Source organism: Sphaerodactylus townsendi, linkage group LG15, assembly GCF_021028975.2.
Source record: "Sphaerodactylus townsendi isolate TG3544 linkage group LG15, MPM_Stown_v2.3, whole genome shotgun sequence".
In the NCBI taxonomy this organism is placed as follows: domain Eukaryota; kingdom Metazoa; phylum Chordata; class Lepidosauria; order Squamata; family Sphaerodactylidae; genus Sphaerodactylus; species Sphaerodactylus townsendi.
The window spans coordinates 32696326-32714771 of record NC_059439.1 but is presented as its reverse complement, the minus strand read 5'-3'; the positions used below and the strand labels follow the sequence as shown (position 1 = coordinate 32714771).

Sequence of the window (18446 nt, the reverse complement as noted above, 5' to 3'; positions counted from 1 at the left end):
GTTTGCCACTGTTGTTTTGCAAAGCAACCCTCGCTGGTCCCCCATCCAAATGCTATCCAACGCCAACCCTGCTAAGTTTCAGAGACTGGGCTAGCTTGGACCACCCACACCAGGGTGCAAATGTTATTGATGCCTTTTCTACAGCTTTTATTCAACGGTGCGCACATACACCAACCTCTGTTCCATTTTTGCAGTCTTCCCTCTCCCTTCCGCCTTTGTCTTTCTTTCTTTTTTATTCTCGTCAAAACTAATTGCCGGTTTCAGCTAAAGAACTCTGGGCCACCCCCACCCGCCTTAAGCCCTGGTTTTCGCACTGTTGACTCAGAATCCCAAACCGGCTTCGCCCCAGGCCAAGCGGAGTCAAGAAGAGAGGTGTGAGACATTTGGCAGAAAAGAGTGCTCAGAGCCTTGGTTTTTTTTTTAATTTCCTTTGAAAAAGCACTTAGAAATTATACCCGTTTCCTTGTACTGCACAGGTGTCAAACTCGCGGCCCTCCAGATGTTATGGACTACAGTTCCCATCATCCCCTGCCAGCATCATGCTGGCAGTGGATGATGGGAACTGTAGTCCATGACATCTGGAGGGCCGCGGGTTTGACACCTAGGTCGTACTGCAATGCTACAGACCAAATTCACATACACGAAGCCACCTTATACTGAATACAACTGCTCTATAAAAGTCTATCTAGCTGGATGAACGTGGGACTTTTCGCACACTTCATCTAGAGCCCCAACAGGCCGAGGTTTCTATACACAGAGGAAACTGGTGAGAAACCAAGCTGAAACCTGAGAAGTATATGGCACCATAGCAAAGATACGCACTGAACGAACTGACCCTACTTCCGTCTTTGTCTAGAGGCAATCGTTCAATCGAACCTTTGCGACTGATTTTTATCAGCCGCCACCTATTTGAAAGATTCAGGTATGGCTCCAAAGTCCTCTCCAGTTCCTGGGTGGCCAGAAGAGAAGTACGCACACTTAGCACAGAGAACAACGATCTCGCGCACACTCACAGTCAGCCCTGCCACAATTTGTAAGGAGGGGGCAAAAATTACTCAAAAGGACCTAGGGAAAGCAGGCAGCCCGCAGAGGGAATTAGAAATATCAGAAGAACTCCCAACGACGGCTTAACATGACACACCACTTAGGCTCATTCCGCACATGCAGAATAATGCACTTTCAAACTGCTTTCAGTGCTCTTTGAAGCTGTGCGGAATGGCAAAATCCACTTGCAAACAGTTGTGAAAGTGGTTTGAAAACGCATTATTTTGCGTGTGCGGAAGGGGCCTTAGAGTTCCAGACTAGTCATAAGAACATAAGAACATAAGAACAAGCCAGCTGGATCAGACCAAGGTCCATCTAGTCCAGCTCTCTGCTACTCGCAGTGGCCCACCAGGTGCCTTTGGGAGCTCACATGTAGGATGTGAACGCAATGGCCTTCTGCGGCTGTTGCTCCCGATCACCTGGTCTGTTAAGGCATTTGCAATGTGGAGACCCAATTTCAAATCCCTGCTCGCCAAATAACTCATTTTCTCACGTCTTATCCTACTTCACAGGGTTGTTGTGACACTAAAAAGGAGAGACGCTAAAAAGCCATAATTACAGTAGTTTTAGTTCAATGTTGTACATTGATTTAGTGTTATGCATTGATATATTAACGTATTGTTGTAAATGTATTGATACTGATTTATTGTTAATGTTTTGCTATTGCCCATTTTGATATGTTTATGCTCTGTTAACGTATTGCTGATTTATTGCTATTGTATGGATTTAGTATGGATCGGTGTGTATTTGTTCTTAGTGCTGCTGTTATTGGTTTAGCAAATTGTCAGGTTTGAGATGTTTACTATATCGCTTCTTGTCATTAAGATGTTATTGCTATTTTGCTATTATCTCTTGAAATGTTGGTCACTTTTGATATGTTATGATCGATGCTGTTTGCTGTTTGATTTGTCTGTCGTTGAGCCGCCCTGAGCCCTTCGGGGGAGGGCGGGGTATAAACCGAATAAATGAAATGAATGAATGAAGAAGAATCGCATATACCACCCCAAGCAGCTTAGAGGAAGGGTTAGATAAAAATATATTAAATCGGAATGTAAACGACGGCGGTTCGTTGTTGTGGATCGCCACAAGGAACATATGAAGTCGCCTGAGAGAATCTAACACGGGTCTACTCATCCTAGCATTATTACTTCCATGGTGGTGAACGTCTGGAGAATGGATCTCTTCCAAGATCTCTTTCTAGGATGGACGTCGGGGATTGAACCTACAATCTTCTGGATGCTAGCGGTGTGATCAACTGCAGAGGCAAGACCCCTCCAAATTATTCAGGAACCCAAAAGTAGGTCGATGTTAAATGCTTGGGGGTCGCCCTGAGATGCTTACAATAAGAGGGTGACCCTAAAAAGAGTTACCTCTTCCTAAGCCATTGACTTCCGTGGACTCAGAAGAGTAGAAATGTGTTTAGAATTGAACCACAACCTCTCAAGGCCCTCACCAAAAAGTCCCCGTCCCGAGGAGGCTGCAAACTAAATTTCGACAAGAAGAAGAAGAGTTTGGATTTCTATCCCCCCTTTCTCTCCTGCAGGAGACTCAAAGGGGCTGACAATCTCCTTGCCCTTCCCCCCTCACAACTAACACCCTGTGAGGTAGGTGGGGCTGAGAGAGCTCCGAGAAGCTGTGACTAGCCCAAGGTCACCCAGCTGGCGTGTGTGGGAGTGCACAGGCTAATCTGAATTCCCCAGATAAGCCTCCATAGCTCAGGCGGCAGAGCAGAGAATCAAACCGGGTTCCTCCAGATTAGATACACGAGCTCTTAACCTCCTACGCCACTGCTGCTCACCCATGAAGGCGACCCATGAAGCCAACACGCAAGGGTGAGGTGAAGGCAAAATGAAATGACCTTCCTCCTGGCTTTGTTTGGGTTTGGGGAACGGAGACTAAGTCACAGGCGTCATTCAGCCCCACAACTTTTTTTCCTGTGCAGCCCTTTCAATTACATTCGGCACATCACTCTTTAAAGGCAACCCTAAAAAGATCTGATTTGTAGGAAGCAGAAGAAACTGACAAGAAGCACTAAAGAGAAAGGATGGGATGCATCTGACTCACAGCCAGACATCTACAAAAAGGGTCACTGTTTTCACAGTGGGGGTTTTGCCCGCATGACAAGGCCCCACGCTCACCTTTCTTGCACGCCTGCTTCAGGAGAGACCAAAGATCATCCCCCATATTCCTCGCTACTAAACTTCCTAGATACATGCTACCTTCTTTCCCCCACTCAGAATCGACCAAGCAAACCTGGATTCAGTTGGAACGGGGACTCCCCCTTTGCAAAGCCCCCTAGGTGTGTGTGCGTGTGTGGGGGGGGGGGTGTTCTGCAATCTTCCCCCTGCAAAAAAATATCCCCGCCGCTTTCTCACCTGAGCAGCCCGCGGAAGAATCTTATTTATTTGTGCAAATCCCCGTTTTGCAAAACCCCAGATCTGGCCCGCGCGCGCGCAGCCTCCCGGACCTCCCGCCCCATTCTTTTGTTTGCAGCCAGCCCAGCCGAGGAAATGCACCCATTTTCCAGCTCGTGCCCAACACCCCGGATTTACCAGTCCGGCCGGCCCTGCGCCGAGGCGCGCGCGCTTCCGGGGAGCTCTGGACCCGGGGGACCCCCTCCGAGGGGGCGGCGACCTCCCCCCCCCCCACCCCAGCCGCTCCCTCCGCCCGGCGAGCGCCCTTCGGTCCCTGCTCGCAGCCCCCGGGGCTCAGGGTGACTGGGAAGGAGGGAGGCGGAGGAAGTTGCCTCCCGTGCCAAGTTCCCCCTCTTCCGCCGCTGCGGCCAAGAGAGGGGGGAAGAGGCCTTCTCTATGGTGCTTAACCATTTCACCTATGGCATGTTGCGAAGAGAGGCGTTGCATGTGCAAAGGATGGGGGCAGAGGAACATCGCATGTGCAGAGGAGGAGGGTAGAGGAACATCGCATGTGCAAAAAATGGGGCTAGAGAAATATTGCATGTGCAAAGGATAGGGGTACAGAAACATTGCATGTGCAAAGAATGGGGCTAGAAACATGCAAAGGGGAACATTGCATGTGCAAAAATGGGGCTGGAGAAACATTGCATGTGCAAAGAGGAACATTGCATGTGCAAAGGATGGGGTGCAGGGGGGTTAAAAAGGGGGAGAGAAGGGGAAAATGCAAGGCAGAATTCCGGAAGGCAGTGGGTTTAAGGGTGGGGGGGAGGCAGAACTCCTGGGGCTTTTTGGAGAAGCAGATTTTGGGGAGGGGGCCAGCCTAAAGGGGATGGGGGGAGTATTTGTTAAAAAAACACCGAAGCAGGACCTCTCAAAGGATGGGTGCAGGGAACCCGGATGGGCTGCAAACTAAGATGTTGCTGCCCCTTCCAAGAAGGCAAGACACAGGCTCCCTCTGGCTTTAAACTTCTAATGGTTTAACATGACGGTGATAGGCAGGAATCCGACAGGTGATGCTTTGCTCTGTCCCGGGTAGAGTTGCCCCCCTCTCTCCACAACAGACACCTTGTGAGGTAGGTGGGGCTGAGAGAGTTCTGAGAGAAGTGTGACCCTTGGTCACCCAATAGGAATGTAAAAGTGCGGAAACACATCTGGTTCCCCAGATAAGCCTCTGCCACTCAGGTGAAGGAGTGGGGAATCGAACCCGGTTCTCCAGATTAGAATCTACCTGCTCTTAACCACTACACCAACAGAGCAACCCCACAGGGGTAAAGGGAAATTGGGATTCCTGGGTCCTTTCTCCTCTGCTCTGTAATGGGCATGGGTGTTTGATTTCATTCACAGAAAGAGCCATTCTTGGAGTTTCCTTCAGGAGCTGTTTGAAGGTGCGGAAGATTCCTTGTGGTTACAGTTATAGCAAGTATCCCGTTTCCCCAGGCTAATGAAGAAATTAATTTCTAATTATGCAATCAAACCCACACGGGCGCTTCCAAGGGCTTAATTGTATAATTTCGCTAGTAAGCAGCTTGCTTGCCGGGAGTCTGCGGCTTGACGGAAGAAAGAGGACGTCTGCCTGCAATTCTACCTTGCAAAATGGGAGCCACAAAAGTCATCCAAGTTTCTGGCCTGGGATCTACATAACCTGCCAGTTCCATACGCAAGAGACCATCCTACTCTCTGGAAACATCACTGGAGTTTGGCCGACGGGGCCTGTTACACCGGCCTGGTCCCTAGAATCAGGCCCTTAACTGTAAACCACTCCAAGACTTACTAACGTACAAATTTCGCTGCTTTTATAAATTTTAGCCTATTTATGATGTTTTAAAAATTGTATCCATTATATGCTGTACACCGCCCAGAGCCCTTCGGGGACGGGGCGGTATAGAAGCCTAAAGTATAAATAAATAAATAAAAATAAAAATTAAGAGAAAATGCAAATAATTGAAAAATGGCCAAATTGGGCATCATTACCCAATTTACCTTTGCAAGACTTACCTTTGCAAGAAGACCGGCCTTCAAAGATGCCTGACAGAGGAAGTCTGGATTTGATTTATGTTACGTTATTATATGTCAATAAGAGATATTGAGGTTTCGAAGAATGTAGAAGGGACTTGTATAATGGGCTGACCCCGTTTCCCCGAATATAAGACATCCCCGGAAAATAAGACATAGTGGGGGTTTTGCTGAAGTGCGAAATATAAGGCATCCCCCAAAAGTAAGACGTAGCAAAGTTTTTGTTTGGAAGCGTGCCCGATGAACAGAACACAGAAAAATAAGACGTCCCCTGAAAATAAGACATAGCGCATCTTTGGGAGCAAAAATTAATATAAGACACTGTCTTATTTTCAGGGAAACACGGTATTAGTAGACAAGTCTGACGTTCCACTAATCTATCTATAGATATAAAAAGCTAACAGTGTTTTTGTTGATGACAGGTAATCTCCCAAACTACTGGACCGATTGCTTTGAAATTTTCACACAACGTCGCATTCATGTGCGGCCAGGTTTTCATGCTGTTTCCACACCTTCTGTTGTGTACATGTCACAACTGTGCCAGTTATTGTGTACATGCCACACTTGTGACAGTTGGAACCACAGTTCTGTTCCGCAACAGCGCCATCTGCTGGCCGTCAAAGCAACACCCTCTGATACAAGGGAACCAACCAAGCCTTCCTTGAAAACCACTGCCTTATGGAGTGAAAAGGATAGGGCGGGCTATCTGCACATGGCCCACCCACCCTAGCGGAGGAAGGGGAAGGTGAGGGAGGGTCCAGGGGTTTGCTAGACTCAAAAATGGCTAAGCTTCTAAATAGCTCTAGTGTGGAAATATCTGAAGCTGTTGCTATGTTTTTGCTCGGTGTACTGCAAGTTGAGCAATAATGATCTTTTTACTGTATTTGAAATTCTTGGCACTGGTTTCATGCCTAATAAAGGTTTTTGGATTTGATTTGGTTTGCTAGACCAAACGCTCTGAAATTTGAACACAACATAGCTCATGCCTCCCAGCGTGTTTTACGCTAGATAATTCGCCTGCAAGGGAAGGGAATGAAAGGGACAGGACCAGCCCACCTGGACATGGCCCACCCATCCTAGCAGAAGAAGGGGAACATTAGGGAGGGACCTGCAGAGTTGCCATGCAAGGGAACGGGAGAGAGGGAGGGGAGTGAGGGGCCCCTTGCCTCTCCCCTCCCTTGCAATCATTGTGCAATGACACATGTTTGAACCGTTCGCTTCCCCTTTTCTTCCTTTTTCACTTCACCAGACTCAGCCACAGCAACGCGTGGCCGGGCATGCTAGTATATATATATAAAAAGCTAACGGTGTTTTTGTTGATGACAGTATACCTTGGTAACTGCTGGGCCAATTCCTCTGAAAATTCCCAGCCACTATAGTCAGCCAGGCGAGAGTGTTTTTAGATGGTCACATACCTGAAATTTCACACCTGGCCCAGGTAAAACGCCTTTTTCCTGGCGCTCCCTGGTGAAGGACATGCAGCTGCCTGTGTGTAACTGTCACTTTTAGAATGTTCGTGCTGCTTAGAATGTTCACTCAGAAGGCCAGGGAGAGGGAGGGGTGGCATGCAAGGGAAGAGAAGGAGGGAGAGGAAAGGGACGGAGGGGGAGGCATGCAAGGGAAAAGAAGTGAGAGAGGGGAGACAGTGAGGGGTTGCATGCAAGGGGGGGGAGGCAGGGGGCCCAGCATCTTGATATGACCCACCCACCCTAGCGGAGGGAAAGGGAAGGGAAGGAGGGGGAGGGGTGGCATGCAAGGGAAGAGAAGTGAGGGGAGGAGAAGAGAGATGAGGGGCTGATACATGCAAGGGGCCGGGGAGGGAGAGGCCAGAGCACCCTAGATTCCCTGAAAACCAGGCAAGCATACTACTTAGGAGTAAGCTCGGTACAGCAAATCGCTTGTGACATACTTTGAATGGCCTGCGTGTCAGCGCCTCTCAGAGGAGTTTTCCTCAGAAGCGACACCCATTAAGCCACCAACCAAATCCACTTCCCAGGTAAAGCGAATCATGACCAGCCAGCCCTATAGATGTGTGGGAGGGTGCCTTTCCATTCCCCTCCCCCAAGGAATCACCGGGCACATCACATCAATGACATCGCACGCTTTTAGTATCAGGCTTTCAAGTGCGTGTTTCTGCGGCTTTGAGCACGTACTGCTGGCCTCTGCAATTGATTTGCTGCTACTGTTCCTTTTCCATTTCACCACAATAAGCCACAGCAACGTGTGGCTGGGCCCCGCTAGTTTATTTATATATTTTGAATGGACAAAGTCCTGATTGATGTATGCATATTTCTTAACCTTTTTCTCATAGTCTTCTTTTGTTCTATTTCTCTTTCTTTCTCTCTGTGTACTGATCTTCCTTTTTCTCTTTCCTCTTTTCTTTCTTTGATATATATTTGTTATGATTTTTGATTTGTTATCCGGGTTGTTTTTATTCTGTGTGCATTTTTGAAAATCTAATAAAAGTTTTGGTTTAAAAAAAAATGACCACCCAGAGAACTACCAAGATTGCCCTTTGTGCAGTAACAAAACAAATCATTTGTTTTGCCAGTTGACCTTCTGAAGCTGCTGGGATTTTTAGAACCTATAGGTCGCTGTTTGTGCCAAAGACGTTCCCACCATATTTATTTTTTATAGCCAACTGCTCTATTCTTGTTGCGGCTTATTAATGCAGGCCTATTATACACGGCAAGCTTACCGCAACCCCAAGTAGCATTCGCTGCACAAACTTTGTTTCGGGGCATGTTAGCTTGCTCTGTTCATAGTGGGGCAGCCTTTACTCACTTCTACGGTGTTTTCTGTTGTGGGGCGGGAGCAGCACGTCCGTTTGTTCCTGCCCCATTAATCCCAGTCACCTTTTTGAGTTTGGATTGAGTTTGGATTTATATCCCCCCTTTCTCTCCTGCAGGAGACTCAAGGTGGCTTACAAGCTCCTTTCCCTTCCTCTCCCCACAACAGACACCTTGTGAGGCAGGTGGGGCTGAGAGAGTCCTGAGAGAACTGTGACTAGCCCAAGGTCACCCAGCAGGAACGTAGGAGTGCGGAAACACTTCTGGTTAACCAGATAAGCCCCTGCCACTCAGGTGGAGGAGTGGGGAATCAAATCTGATTTCATACATAGTGCTAGACTGGCAGGGTCATGTTTACATGCTCTTCCTTGATTTTCAGGTCTGTACATGTTGTCTTTATCCTTTACCTTTTACCTGATGTCACCTCAACAATTCCAGCGTTTTATAGTAAAACTTTTAATATTGTATGTTATTATGATATCTAGGCTCTGTCGATAAGTCTTCTGTCTGGTCTGCAAAGAAGTATGTAGGAATGGCACCTTTGATGTGTCCGTTTGGACTATACTATTGATAAGAGTCTGAACTGCAAACGTTACACATGGGACTATCACTATGTGTATATGTTTGACGTATTTATCTGTTTTTTTATGGACAATTGTTTTATTGTAATATGGAATGCCAATAAAGGCCTGAATTATTATTATGTTGTCTTTATGTGCACACAAGCTGCCATTTTTTTCCCAATGGGCCCCCTGTGCTTTTAATAAGTGGCAGACGAGCAAACAGGTGAATCTATTCCTGGTGTCAGGGTGCCAAAAAGAACACATTTTTGCGTTTCGTGATGGCAGCACGCAGGGACAGCCCTACAGAAAAACAGGGCGCAACGGTTTCCCCCTTCAACCATGGGAGGTTTGAGTGCTCGAAACCAGCACTAATGGATTCTGGGTGGAAAGCCACGGAAAACGGAAAAAGAAAATAGATTTTATTTCCCATACGTACAAACAATCACCCCGAGTCCATTCGTAACAGCCAGGACGTGTTCCCATTTCCCTGTGCGACCCCGGAGGAGGACAGCAGAAGATCAGGATAGACCAAGCCCACCGTGAGAGAGACAGAAGGGCCACCGTTTCTTCCTGTTCATGGACTCTGGACTGAGCCGCTATGGGGAGAACGTGGAGTCAACTATTTGAGAAGTGAAGAGAGCCCTAAAGATGGGCAGGGGGGGAAAGTTAAACGAAAGAAGAGAAATCTCTCTCTCTTCTTCTCCAAGAGGAGATCCTCCATCACCTCTAGAACTTTTAAGGCCTAGCTTACCCAAAGAGCAGACGAGGCAGTAAACCCGTTCCTAGACTGTGCATAGCTCTAAAATGAACTATGGTGGGAGAGAAGGCATAACTGAATCTGCCCCCATACAAAACAGTCCCCTGCAGGTAAAGAAACGGGAACGGAGTGCTATGAATTAGTTCCTCGGATCCAAGCTGCGAAGCCCCAGAGAAAGGTTCTACCCTAACCTTCTCTCTCTAGCTTTCCGAGTGCAGGGAATGTTTAAGGAGGGAAGTCCCAACCATACAACTCCCCCGACTTCAGTTTGAAGTGGTACAGACCAGAAACAATTTCTCTTGATGGGTGTCACCACGATGCTGAAGGCCACCCTAAACAAACCACTGCATCCCACCCTAAGCCTCCGGGGGAAAGATTGCTCCAAATTAACCAAGACAGGATGTAAAAGTGATTTCGTTCTGGAAAGCGGATCCCTTTGGCTGTTTGGGGCCCTCAAGGCACGCACAGAACTTCTTCTCCACTAGCCTTGAGGGATACAGCGGCAACTAACAGAAGTGTTGTCCTCGTCTCTGTTTGCTTATTAAACATTTCAAGGGAGATCCCCTCCTGGCTCAGCACCTGATCCCTCCATCCCTTGCTGATCTGTCCATTCAACAATTCTGTAAGAAACATAACGTCGCTGGAAATAGGGCCCAAGAGACACTCCAGAGTTCTGGCCAGGTGTCCCCCTGTTCGCTAGGGGAAAAAAAAGAAAAATAAAGGCAAGATCACAGACAATCTAGGCAGCCAGGTTGTCCGCAAACACAGGTTTAGACGGCCAAAGGACCATGAACAACACAGATCACCACTGTCGGGAATTTGGACTGTCCCAAATAGTTACCCCAGCCCTTCTGAAAGAGCTCCCAATCCTACGTCCAGAGATGAACCTGAATAAATACTTGGGTGCAAACGGCACCCAAAACATTAACAGCTGCGGCCCACGTGGGTTCCGGGTTCCCTGCCTCTTCCAAACTTCCCAACAGACGCTTTCGTCTCCCCCTGTCCCAACACCTCTCGCATCCCTTCTCAAAATCGTCCCAAATTGGTACTTTTCCACAACAGCAATAGGAACGGCCCCGGCCCCTAAAAAACCCCAGTCCGGACAATGCGCCAGGAAACCTGCTCATGCAGATAATCCGTATCAAGTAATTCCAGTTGCACGATTTTTCGGTTCTCACAGTGAAATTTCCGCCAAGTTCGGCTGAAGCTCAAACGATCACCACCACGGGATCGGGGGAGGAGGGAAAGGGATCCTGCGGCGGGGCCAAGGCCAAGGCCTGAGGTTTGCCGTGGACCCGCTGGTGCCGCTGGAGGGTGGAACTGTCCCTGTAGCTTTTCCCGCATTCTTCGCACTGGAAAGGGCGCTCGCCGGTGTGGATGCGCTGGTGGCGCAGCAGTTTGGATCGGTGGCTGAAGCTTTTAGGGCAGTTGGGACACGGGTGGGGCTGACCGGAGGTGTGGGTGAGCTGGTGCTGGGCAAGCAGGCTGGGCAGAGTGAAGGAGCGGCAGCACTCCCGGCAGGCGTGCGGGTGCAAGGTGGTGTGGATCAGCTGGTGCCGGATCAGGCTGGAGTTCCGAGTGAACCTCCGGCCGCAATCGGTGCACTGAGGGACCTCGCTTCCCGCCGGGTGGTTGTGGTTGACGGACAGCATGTCGGCGCTGGGGCAGCTCCCCGTGCTGTCCGGATGGAGCGGTCCTTCAGCAGTGACAAGCAGGCAGTCGTCGTCCTCGTCGTCGTCCTCGCCGTCGAGCGGCTCGTTCCACCTGTGGGCGTCCCCGTCCCCCACGCGGAGTTCTACGATCTCGTTCTCGTGGTCCGTGGACCGGAGCTCTAAACCCTGCTGAAATTCCCGGTTCCCCGGCTGGAGCTCGATGAACTCGCTCTCGTGGTGTCCGTTGTTGATTTCGGAGCTCCACCCGTGCTCATACTCCCCCACGCGGAACTCCAGGATTTCCTCACCTTGATGATCCCCAGCGAGGAGTCCCGCGCTCGGCTCTTTCTCGTTGCCCCCGGCGCAGAACTCCCCCGTCGGTTCCTTGTCCTGTGTGTCTGCAATCCATTCATATTCCCACTCCTCCTCGCAGAGGTTAAAGTCTTGCCCGAGTTCAGCGTCTCCCCCGTGGAGCTCCGTCCTGTGGCCTCCTTGCTGATGCCACTGCATCTGGTGTACCCGGAGGTGCTGGATCAGGTTGGACCGGCGGGTGAAGCGCCTCCCGCACTCCAAACAGGCGTGGGGCCGCTCGCCGGTGTGCACCCGCTGGTGCTGCCGCAGGTTGGAACTGAGGCAAAAGCCGCGGCCGCACACTTCGCAGTGGAAGGGCCGCTCGCCGGAGTGGATCTTCTGGTGCCGAGCCAGTTTGTAGCGGTCGCAGAAGCGCTTCCCGCATTCGGGACACTCGCAGGAGGGTTCCCCCGTGTGGAGGCGCCGGTGCCGGGCTAGCTTTGAGCGCTGCGCGAAGCTCTTCGGACACTCAGTGCAGCGGTAGGGTTTCTCTCCGGAGTGAGAGAGCTGGTGTCGCGCCAAGGCCGACTGCCACGGGAACGTCTTCCCGCAGTCAGAGCATCCGAAGCGGGGTTCAGCCCGGTGCCACCGGGGCCTGTTCCCATCCTTGCTGGGAGGGCTGTTTTTGATAGTGGTTTCCCAGTTTCCTAGCGGGCTTGTGGAAGCTGATGCAGCTGGCAGGGCGGTAGCAGCCTTCCACGTTACCAGTTCCTCACAGTCTGACTCACTTGAAAGATCAGCATCTTCTGGAAAGGGGAAGATGGAGAAAAAGGAAAATTATGGCAGGTAACTCCGTTGCATAATTATCTTTCCTTTTCCAGTATCATTCACACACACCTGTGGGCACTGTGAAATCTCCCTCTGTCACCAAATATTATCCACTTTGCTCTCAAACCTGTTTCAGCTGTAGAGTGGCCAGGCAAGAGGAGGACGAGGAAGAGGAAGAAGAAGAGGAGGAGGAGGAGGAGGAGGAAAAGAAGGAGGTCGGATTTATATCCCCCCTTTCTCTCCTGTAAGGAAATTCAAAGTGGCTTACAATCTCCTTTCCCTTCCCGCCTCACAACATACAACATGGGTGGGGCTGAGAGAGCTCCAAAGAACTGTGACTAGCCCAAGGTCACCCAGTTGGCATGTGTTGGAGTGCACAAGCTAATCTAGTTCCCCAGATAAGCCTCCACAGCTCAAGTGGCAGAGGGGGGAATCAAACCCGGTTCTCCAGATTAGAGTGCACCTGCTCTTATCCACTACGCCACGCCGAAGGGAATCACCAGCAACTCTATGGTCAGAACTCTCTGTATGTAGATGAGGCCTTCTTTTTCTTTTTTACATTTTTTCCGCCGGGACGATCTCACACTAATGCACTTCCTCTTCGTTACTGGCTTCAGTTTCAGACCACAGATCAGGGGAATTCCGTGGAGGTGTCTCATCATAAGTGTGAAAATGGGCATCCTACTCAGAGGTCATGAAGGACCAAAACTTTATTTTTTATTCTTTCTTTTTTTTTTTTAAAAAAAAAAGGAAGACTTGTGCCTGTCAGGATCATAGAATCACAGGACAGAATCATAGAGTTGGGAGAGACCACCAGGGCCATCAAGTCCAACCCCCTGCCATGCAGGAACACACAATCCAAGCACTCCTGACAGGTGGCCATCCAGCCTCTGTTTAAAAGCCTCCAAAGGAGGAGACTCCACCACACCCCGAGGTCCTGCATTCCACTGTCGAACAGCCCTGACTGTCAGGAAGTTTTTCCTGATGTTCAGGTGGAATCTCTTTTCCTTCACCTCGAACCCACGACTCCTGGTCCCAGTCTCTGGAGCAGCAGAAAACAAGCTTGTTTCAGTCCCAGAAACAATACCTGCCCTGCGCCCTCCCCCAACCCCATCAGGCATCCAATGAAACCTAGATCTTTCTCAGAGCAGAACACAAAACCCTCGGCTCCCCCTCCATCATACGGGCACAGCATCATAACGCTTCAGGATGCTGGAGTCTTGGTCAATGTCTGTACTGGCCCGTCATGACATTCTGTCTGGGCCACCAGGACTTCCCTGCGCACCAATGGCTGCGTCTCACCTGCGGTGCCTTCTCTCGGAGTCTCCTTTTCTTCGGATTTGGGCGTGTCGCGGAAACACGGCTCCTTGTCCTCACCACTTTCCATTCTGGAGATCAGCTCAGGTTTCTGGATGGGAAATCCTGCCAGCAGGGGGGGGCGGGGTGGGAGGGAGAGGAGAGAAGAAGATTGAGCAGAGGTTATCATTTTGCAAAAGCTGAAGCTGCCTGCCACGCAAAGCACAGCTCTCCTGTGCTGCTCATTCAACACACGCATGCTGCAAATACTGTGGGGGCGGGGGGGGGGGGGGCGCCCCTGCAATGACTCATGGGAGGAGGGGAAATCTGTCCGCTGGCTTCTCATTTCCTCCCTCTCACTCTGGCTCCCTCGCACTGACCTTTCTTCAGTGGAGTAATGAGGGGGTGCAAAGGGGGGCTAGACCCTCAGGTGCCACTAGAGAGCAATTGGCAACCCCCGTGTTTTCACACAGCATCTGACACGGCTTGGCAACCGAAGACATCGCCCAGTGACAGATGGTGCTGTTTACGGTCTATTTTTTAGAAGTCTTCGTATTTTTCTGCAAGCCTCCGGTTTCCACCGTGCTTGCCAAAACCTGTCTTTTAGCCTTGGGTGCCTCCATTGTACAGTTTTTTAAAAAATGAGTCCTCCTAACATATTCTATATGAAAACAAAATAGACGCAAATGTCAAGGGACAGCTTTGTCAACCCTCAAGTGCCACTCCATACAGCCCTCCAAAGCATCTAGGAGGGGTTTTCCCTGGTGTTTTTTTTTTCATTTGAAGAAGAAGAAGTGCTTGGATTTATACTCCACTCTTCTCTCCTGTAAGGAGACTCAAAGGGGCTTCCAATCTCCTTTCCCTTCCCCCCCTCCAACAAACACCCTGTGAGGTGGGTGGGGCTGAGAGAGCTACAAAGAACTGTGACTTATCAATTCTACCCCGCCAGCACGGTGTAATTCTTGGTTCCTCTAAAGACAGCCAAGAGGGATAAGAGAAGAAGAATTTGGATTTATATTCCCCCTTTAAGGAGACTCAAAGGGGCTTACAACCTCCTTTCCCTTCCTCTCCCCACAACAAACACCCTGTGAGGTGGGTGGGGCTGAGAGAGCTACAAAGAACTGTGACTAGCCCGTGGTCACCCAGCGGGCATGTGTTGGAACGCACAAGCTAATCTGGTTCCCCAGATAAGCCTCCACAGCTCCAGTGGCAGAGCAGGGAATCAAACCCGGTTCTCCAGATTAGAGTGCACCTGCTCTTAACCACTACACCACTCTGTCTCACCACTGGTGGCTGCCATCAACTAATTATTTTAGGAATCACTCACCAAGGGGGCCCGTACTCTCACTTTCCTACTCCCGGCCATTCTAAGACTCCTTCTCACGCCCACGTCAATCCCTACTCAAGGTCTGGTTACTACAGGGCCAGCTAGCCGCACTTGCTCACTCCTAGGTAACAGCTGTAAACAAGGGCATCCTGGCTCCTGTTTTAAATAGCATGTTCAAATCACGGTGACCTAGGAGGTGTACAGGTGTTATTAAAACAGTGTTTTGTATGTTCCAGGGAACGCCACTAGAGGGCTCCAGCAGGCACCTGAAAGCTCAGAGCCGAAAAACCCAACGCCCACACGGGAGAATTCCCTAGAGCAGCGGTTCTCAACCCTCCTAATGCCGCGACCCTTTAATACAGTTCCTCGTGTTGTGGTGACCCCCAACCCTAACATTTATCAATTTTACAGATGGAGAACACTGATGCAGATAGTCTTAGGCGACCACTGTGAAAGGGACGTTCCACCCCCAAAGGGGTCGCGACCCACAGGTTGAGAACCGCTGCCCTAGAGCCTAGACTGGCTCAAAGACATGAGAAGCAAAAGGAATATGTGGGAGATCCATTCAGAGGAAGAGCCTGCAAATCAATCCAGCTTTTCCCTCAAAGTACTACAATTAGATTGAGGGAAGTAATTGTACCACTCTACTCCGCATTCGTCAGACCTCACCTAGACTGCTGCGTTCAGTTCCGGGGACCGCAATTTAGGAAGTCTGTTGACAAACTAGAACAGGACCAGAGGAGGGCAACCAAAATGGCAAAAAGGTCTGGAATCCATGCCCTACGAAGAGAGACTCAAGGGATGTTTAGTCTGGAGTCTGTTCAGATATTTGACGGGATGTCATGTTGAAGAGGGGCGAGCTTCGTTTTCTGCTGCCTCAGACTGGGACACGGAGTAGTGGATTCAAGGTGCAGGAAAAGAGATTCCACCTAAACGTCAGGAAGCACTTTGTGACTGTCAGGGCTATTGACAGTGGAATTCACTGCCTCCCCGAGAAGAGTGGTGGAGTCTCCTTCTTTTGAGCAGAAGAGAAGTGGGAGGTTAGAGTTCGTGGATTTATATCCCCCTCTTCTCTGCGCCTTCTGCAGTGAGACTCCAAAGGGGCTGACAATCTCAAATTGCCCCTTCCCCCCCCTCACAACAAACACCAGCTGGGTGACCTTGGAGCTGAGAGAGCTCCGAGGAAAGCTGCTGACTCAGCCTAAGGTCACTCTCAGCTGGTGTGTGTGGGAGTGTAGCGAGGCTAATCTGAATTCCAGCCAGATGACCAAGCCCTCCACACAGCTGCAGGCGTGAAAGCTGGGGATATAAATCCAAACTCTTCTTCTTCTTTGGAGGTTTTTCAGCAGAGGCAGGATGAATATGTCGGGAGTGTGTTGATTGTGTGTTCCTGCATGGCAGGGGGTTGGACTTGATGGCCCTGGGGGTCCCTTCCAACTCTATACTTCTATGTCATTTGAAGCTAGAATCCAAATGCTCTTTCTCAGCATCCCCTCAGATGTACTTCACCAAGGACAACAGACTCAGGGGCTGCCAGCTGAGACTTTCCACCTCAAGGTGACCCTTCCTGCCCCGTTTTGGAGTATGCACAGCCGTATTCTTCATGAAGGAAGAGCAACAGCTGGTCTTAGAGGGCAGAACTGCACAGGACAGACTTCTATGAAGCCAAGACTTGAAGGAAAAGCGACCAACAAAGGCTACGGCTGCGCCCACAAGAAGTTATGGCTCCTCCCTTTCTTCCCATAAGCGGACGCCAGAGAAACCAAAATTATTCAGAGATCTTCCCCAAGCCCCTTTCCTGAACCGCCAGCTGCCTCTCCTTACCCAGCGACCGGACATTCCCATAGTTCTCCAGCATCACCTCCCGGTAGATTTGCTTCTGGGTTTCATCCAAGAGCCTCCACTCTTCCTCCGAAAAATACACGGCCACTTCTTCAAAGGTTACCAGTGCCTGAAACCAGGAAAGTGGGTCAGAAGTCTCTCCCCTGGCTGGGAAGATGTGCTCCCCCCACCCCCCACCCCAACAACACACACAGCTGCAGGCTTAAAAGCAGTGGTGGGATCCCAAAATTTTAGTAACAGGTTCCCATGGTGGTGGGATTCAAACTGTGGAGTAGCGCCAATGGGGCTGGGCGGGGCACGACGGGGACATGGCCAGGCATTCCTGGTAGCGAAAGGCACTGCTGGAAGGCGGGGCTGTGGCAGGGGCGCCCGGCCGCTCGCGCCAGAATCCTTTAAGGCGAGAAGCGAAGATGCCGCGAGGTGCAGAGCTTGCTTGCGCACGCCGGTGCACCTCCTGCTACACTGTTCAAGTTCTGCACGCTACTGCTGAGAGGAGGGGCGTAACTAAGGCAAAAACCACGTGGCAAAATCACCAATTAGTCACCCCCTCTCGGCACACACAAATAATTAGTAACCTACTCTCGGGAACCTGTGAGAACCTGCTGGATCCCACCTCTGCTTAAAAGGCAACTTTCAATTACTTCCCTTGAAGTCATCTGTTCCCTAAAGAGCTAGGTTAGAGTCCTGTGGCATTGAAGACCAAACAGATATTCAGGGCATGAGCTTTCAAGAGTTAAAAACTCCTGTTGTCGCAAAGGAGTCCTGATTCTCAAAAGTTTATACCCCGAAAATCTTCTTGGTCTCTGAAGATGTTTACTCGGTTCAAATCTTGCTCTTCTACTGCAGACCAACCTGGGCCACCTTACAGAGGGTCGCTACATCAGGGCAGGGTCGGACAGAGAAAAATGAGACGTTAACAAAAAATAAACTGTGGCGAGATAAACAGCGAAATTTTGAAGATATGGACAATATATGCGGACTGGATGAAAGAAGCTGGAGTCAATGAGGAGATATGGGAGAAGAGATTACAAAGAATGAACTTACTGCTGTTTGATAAAACTATGAAGAAAATACAGGGGGGAGGGGGAAAAGGGGAAAATATATGGAATATTCAAATGATACAATTAAAAAAAATTTTTTAAAGAAAAATGAGACATTATCAACTGGAATACTGCAGGATTGTACCCTAGTATGGGCTAAAGTCCACCTGGCACCCACCCTACTAGAATTTCAGTGCCTAATTAAAGTCTTTCTGCACCCTCAGATTTTTTGACTGAATGTCTACTCTGGCTTCTAGTTGTTTTATGGATCCTGGCTTCTTTAATCGATCGGCTCAGCTTAAGGTGAGATGGTTAGCGCTAAGGAAGCTAACTTAGCCATAGTGCTAGTATGGGAGTCCGGTTCAGAGGCAAGAAATCACAAACCACCTCTGTTCCTCTCTTCCGTCGAAAACTTTATGATCCTGGGATCACCCTGAGTTGGTTGTGGGTTTATTGGTTGTGAAGAAGAAGAGGAGTTTGGATTTATACCACGCCTTTCTCTCCTGTAAGGAATCCCCATCCTGCAGTGACAGTTCCTTACCACTAGGGGTGCTATGAACCCAGTAGCTAAGCCTACTGGACCAATTTAC

General features: G+C 49.8%; 1 protein-coding gene across 1 annotated transcript in view; it reads right to left on the bottom strand.

The window, feature by feature from the left end:
• Positions 1-18446, bottom strand: part of LOC125444325 — a 42407-nt gene that overhangs the window by 16860 nt on the left and 7101 nt on the right. Inside the window, exons 4-10 of the mRNA XM_048516752.1 lie at positions 16799-16925; positions 13654-13773; positions 10795-12329; positions 10092-10276; positions 3597-3820; positions 2193-2299; positions 836-949 (exon numbers count right to left, since the gene is read on the bottom strand). Of these exons, the coding sequence (XP_048372709.1) occupies positions 836-949; positions 2193-2299; positions 3597-3820; positions 10092-10276; positions 10795-12329; positions 13654-13773; positions 16799-16925 (2412 nt within the window). The remainder of the gene's footprint in view (positions 1-835; positions 950-2192; positions 2300-3596; positions 3821-10091; positions 10277-10794; positions 12330-13653; positions 13774-16798; positions 16926-18446) is intronic.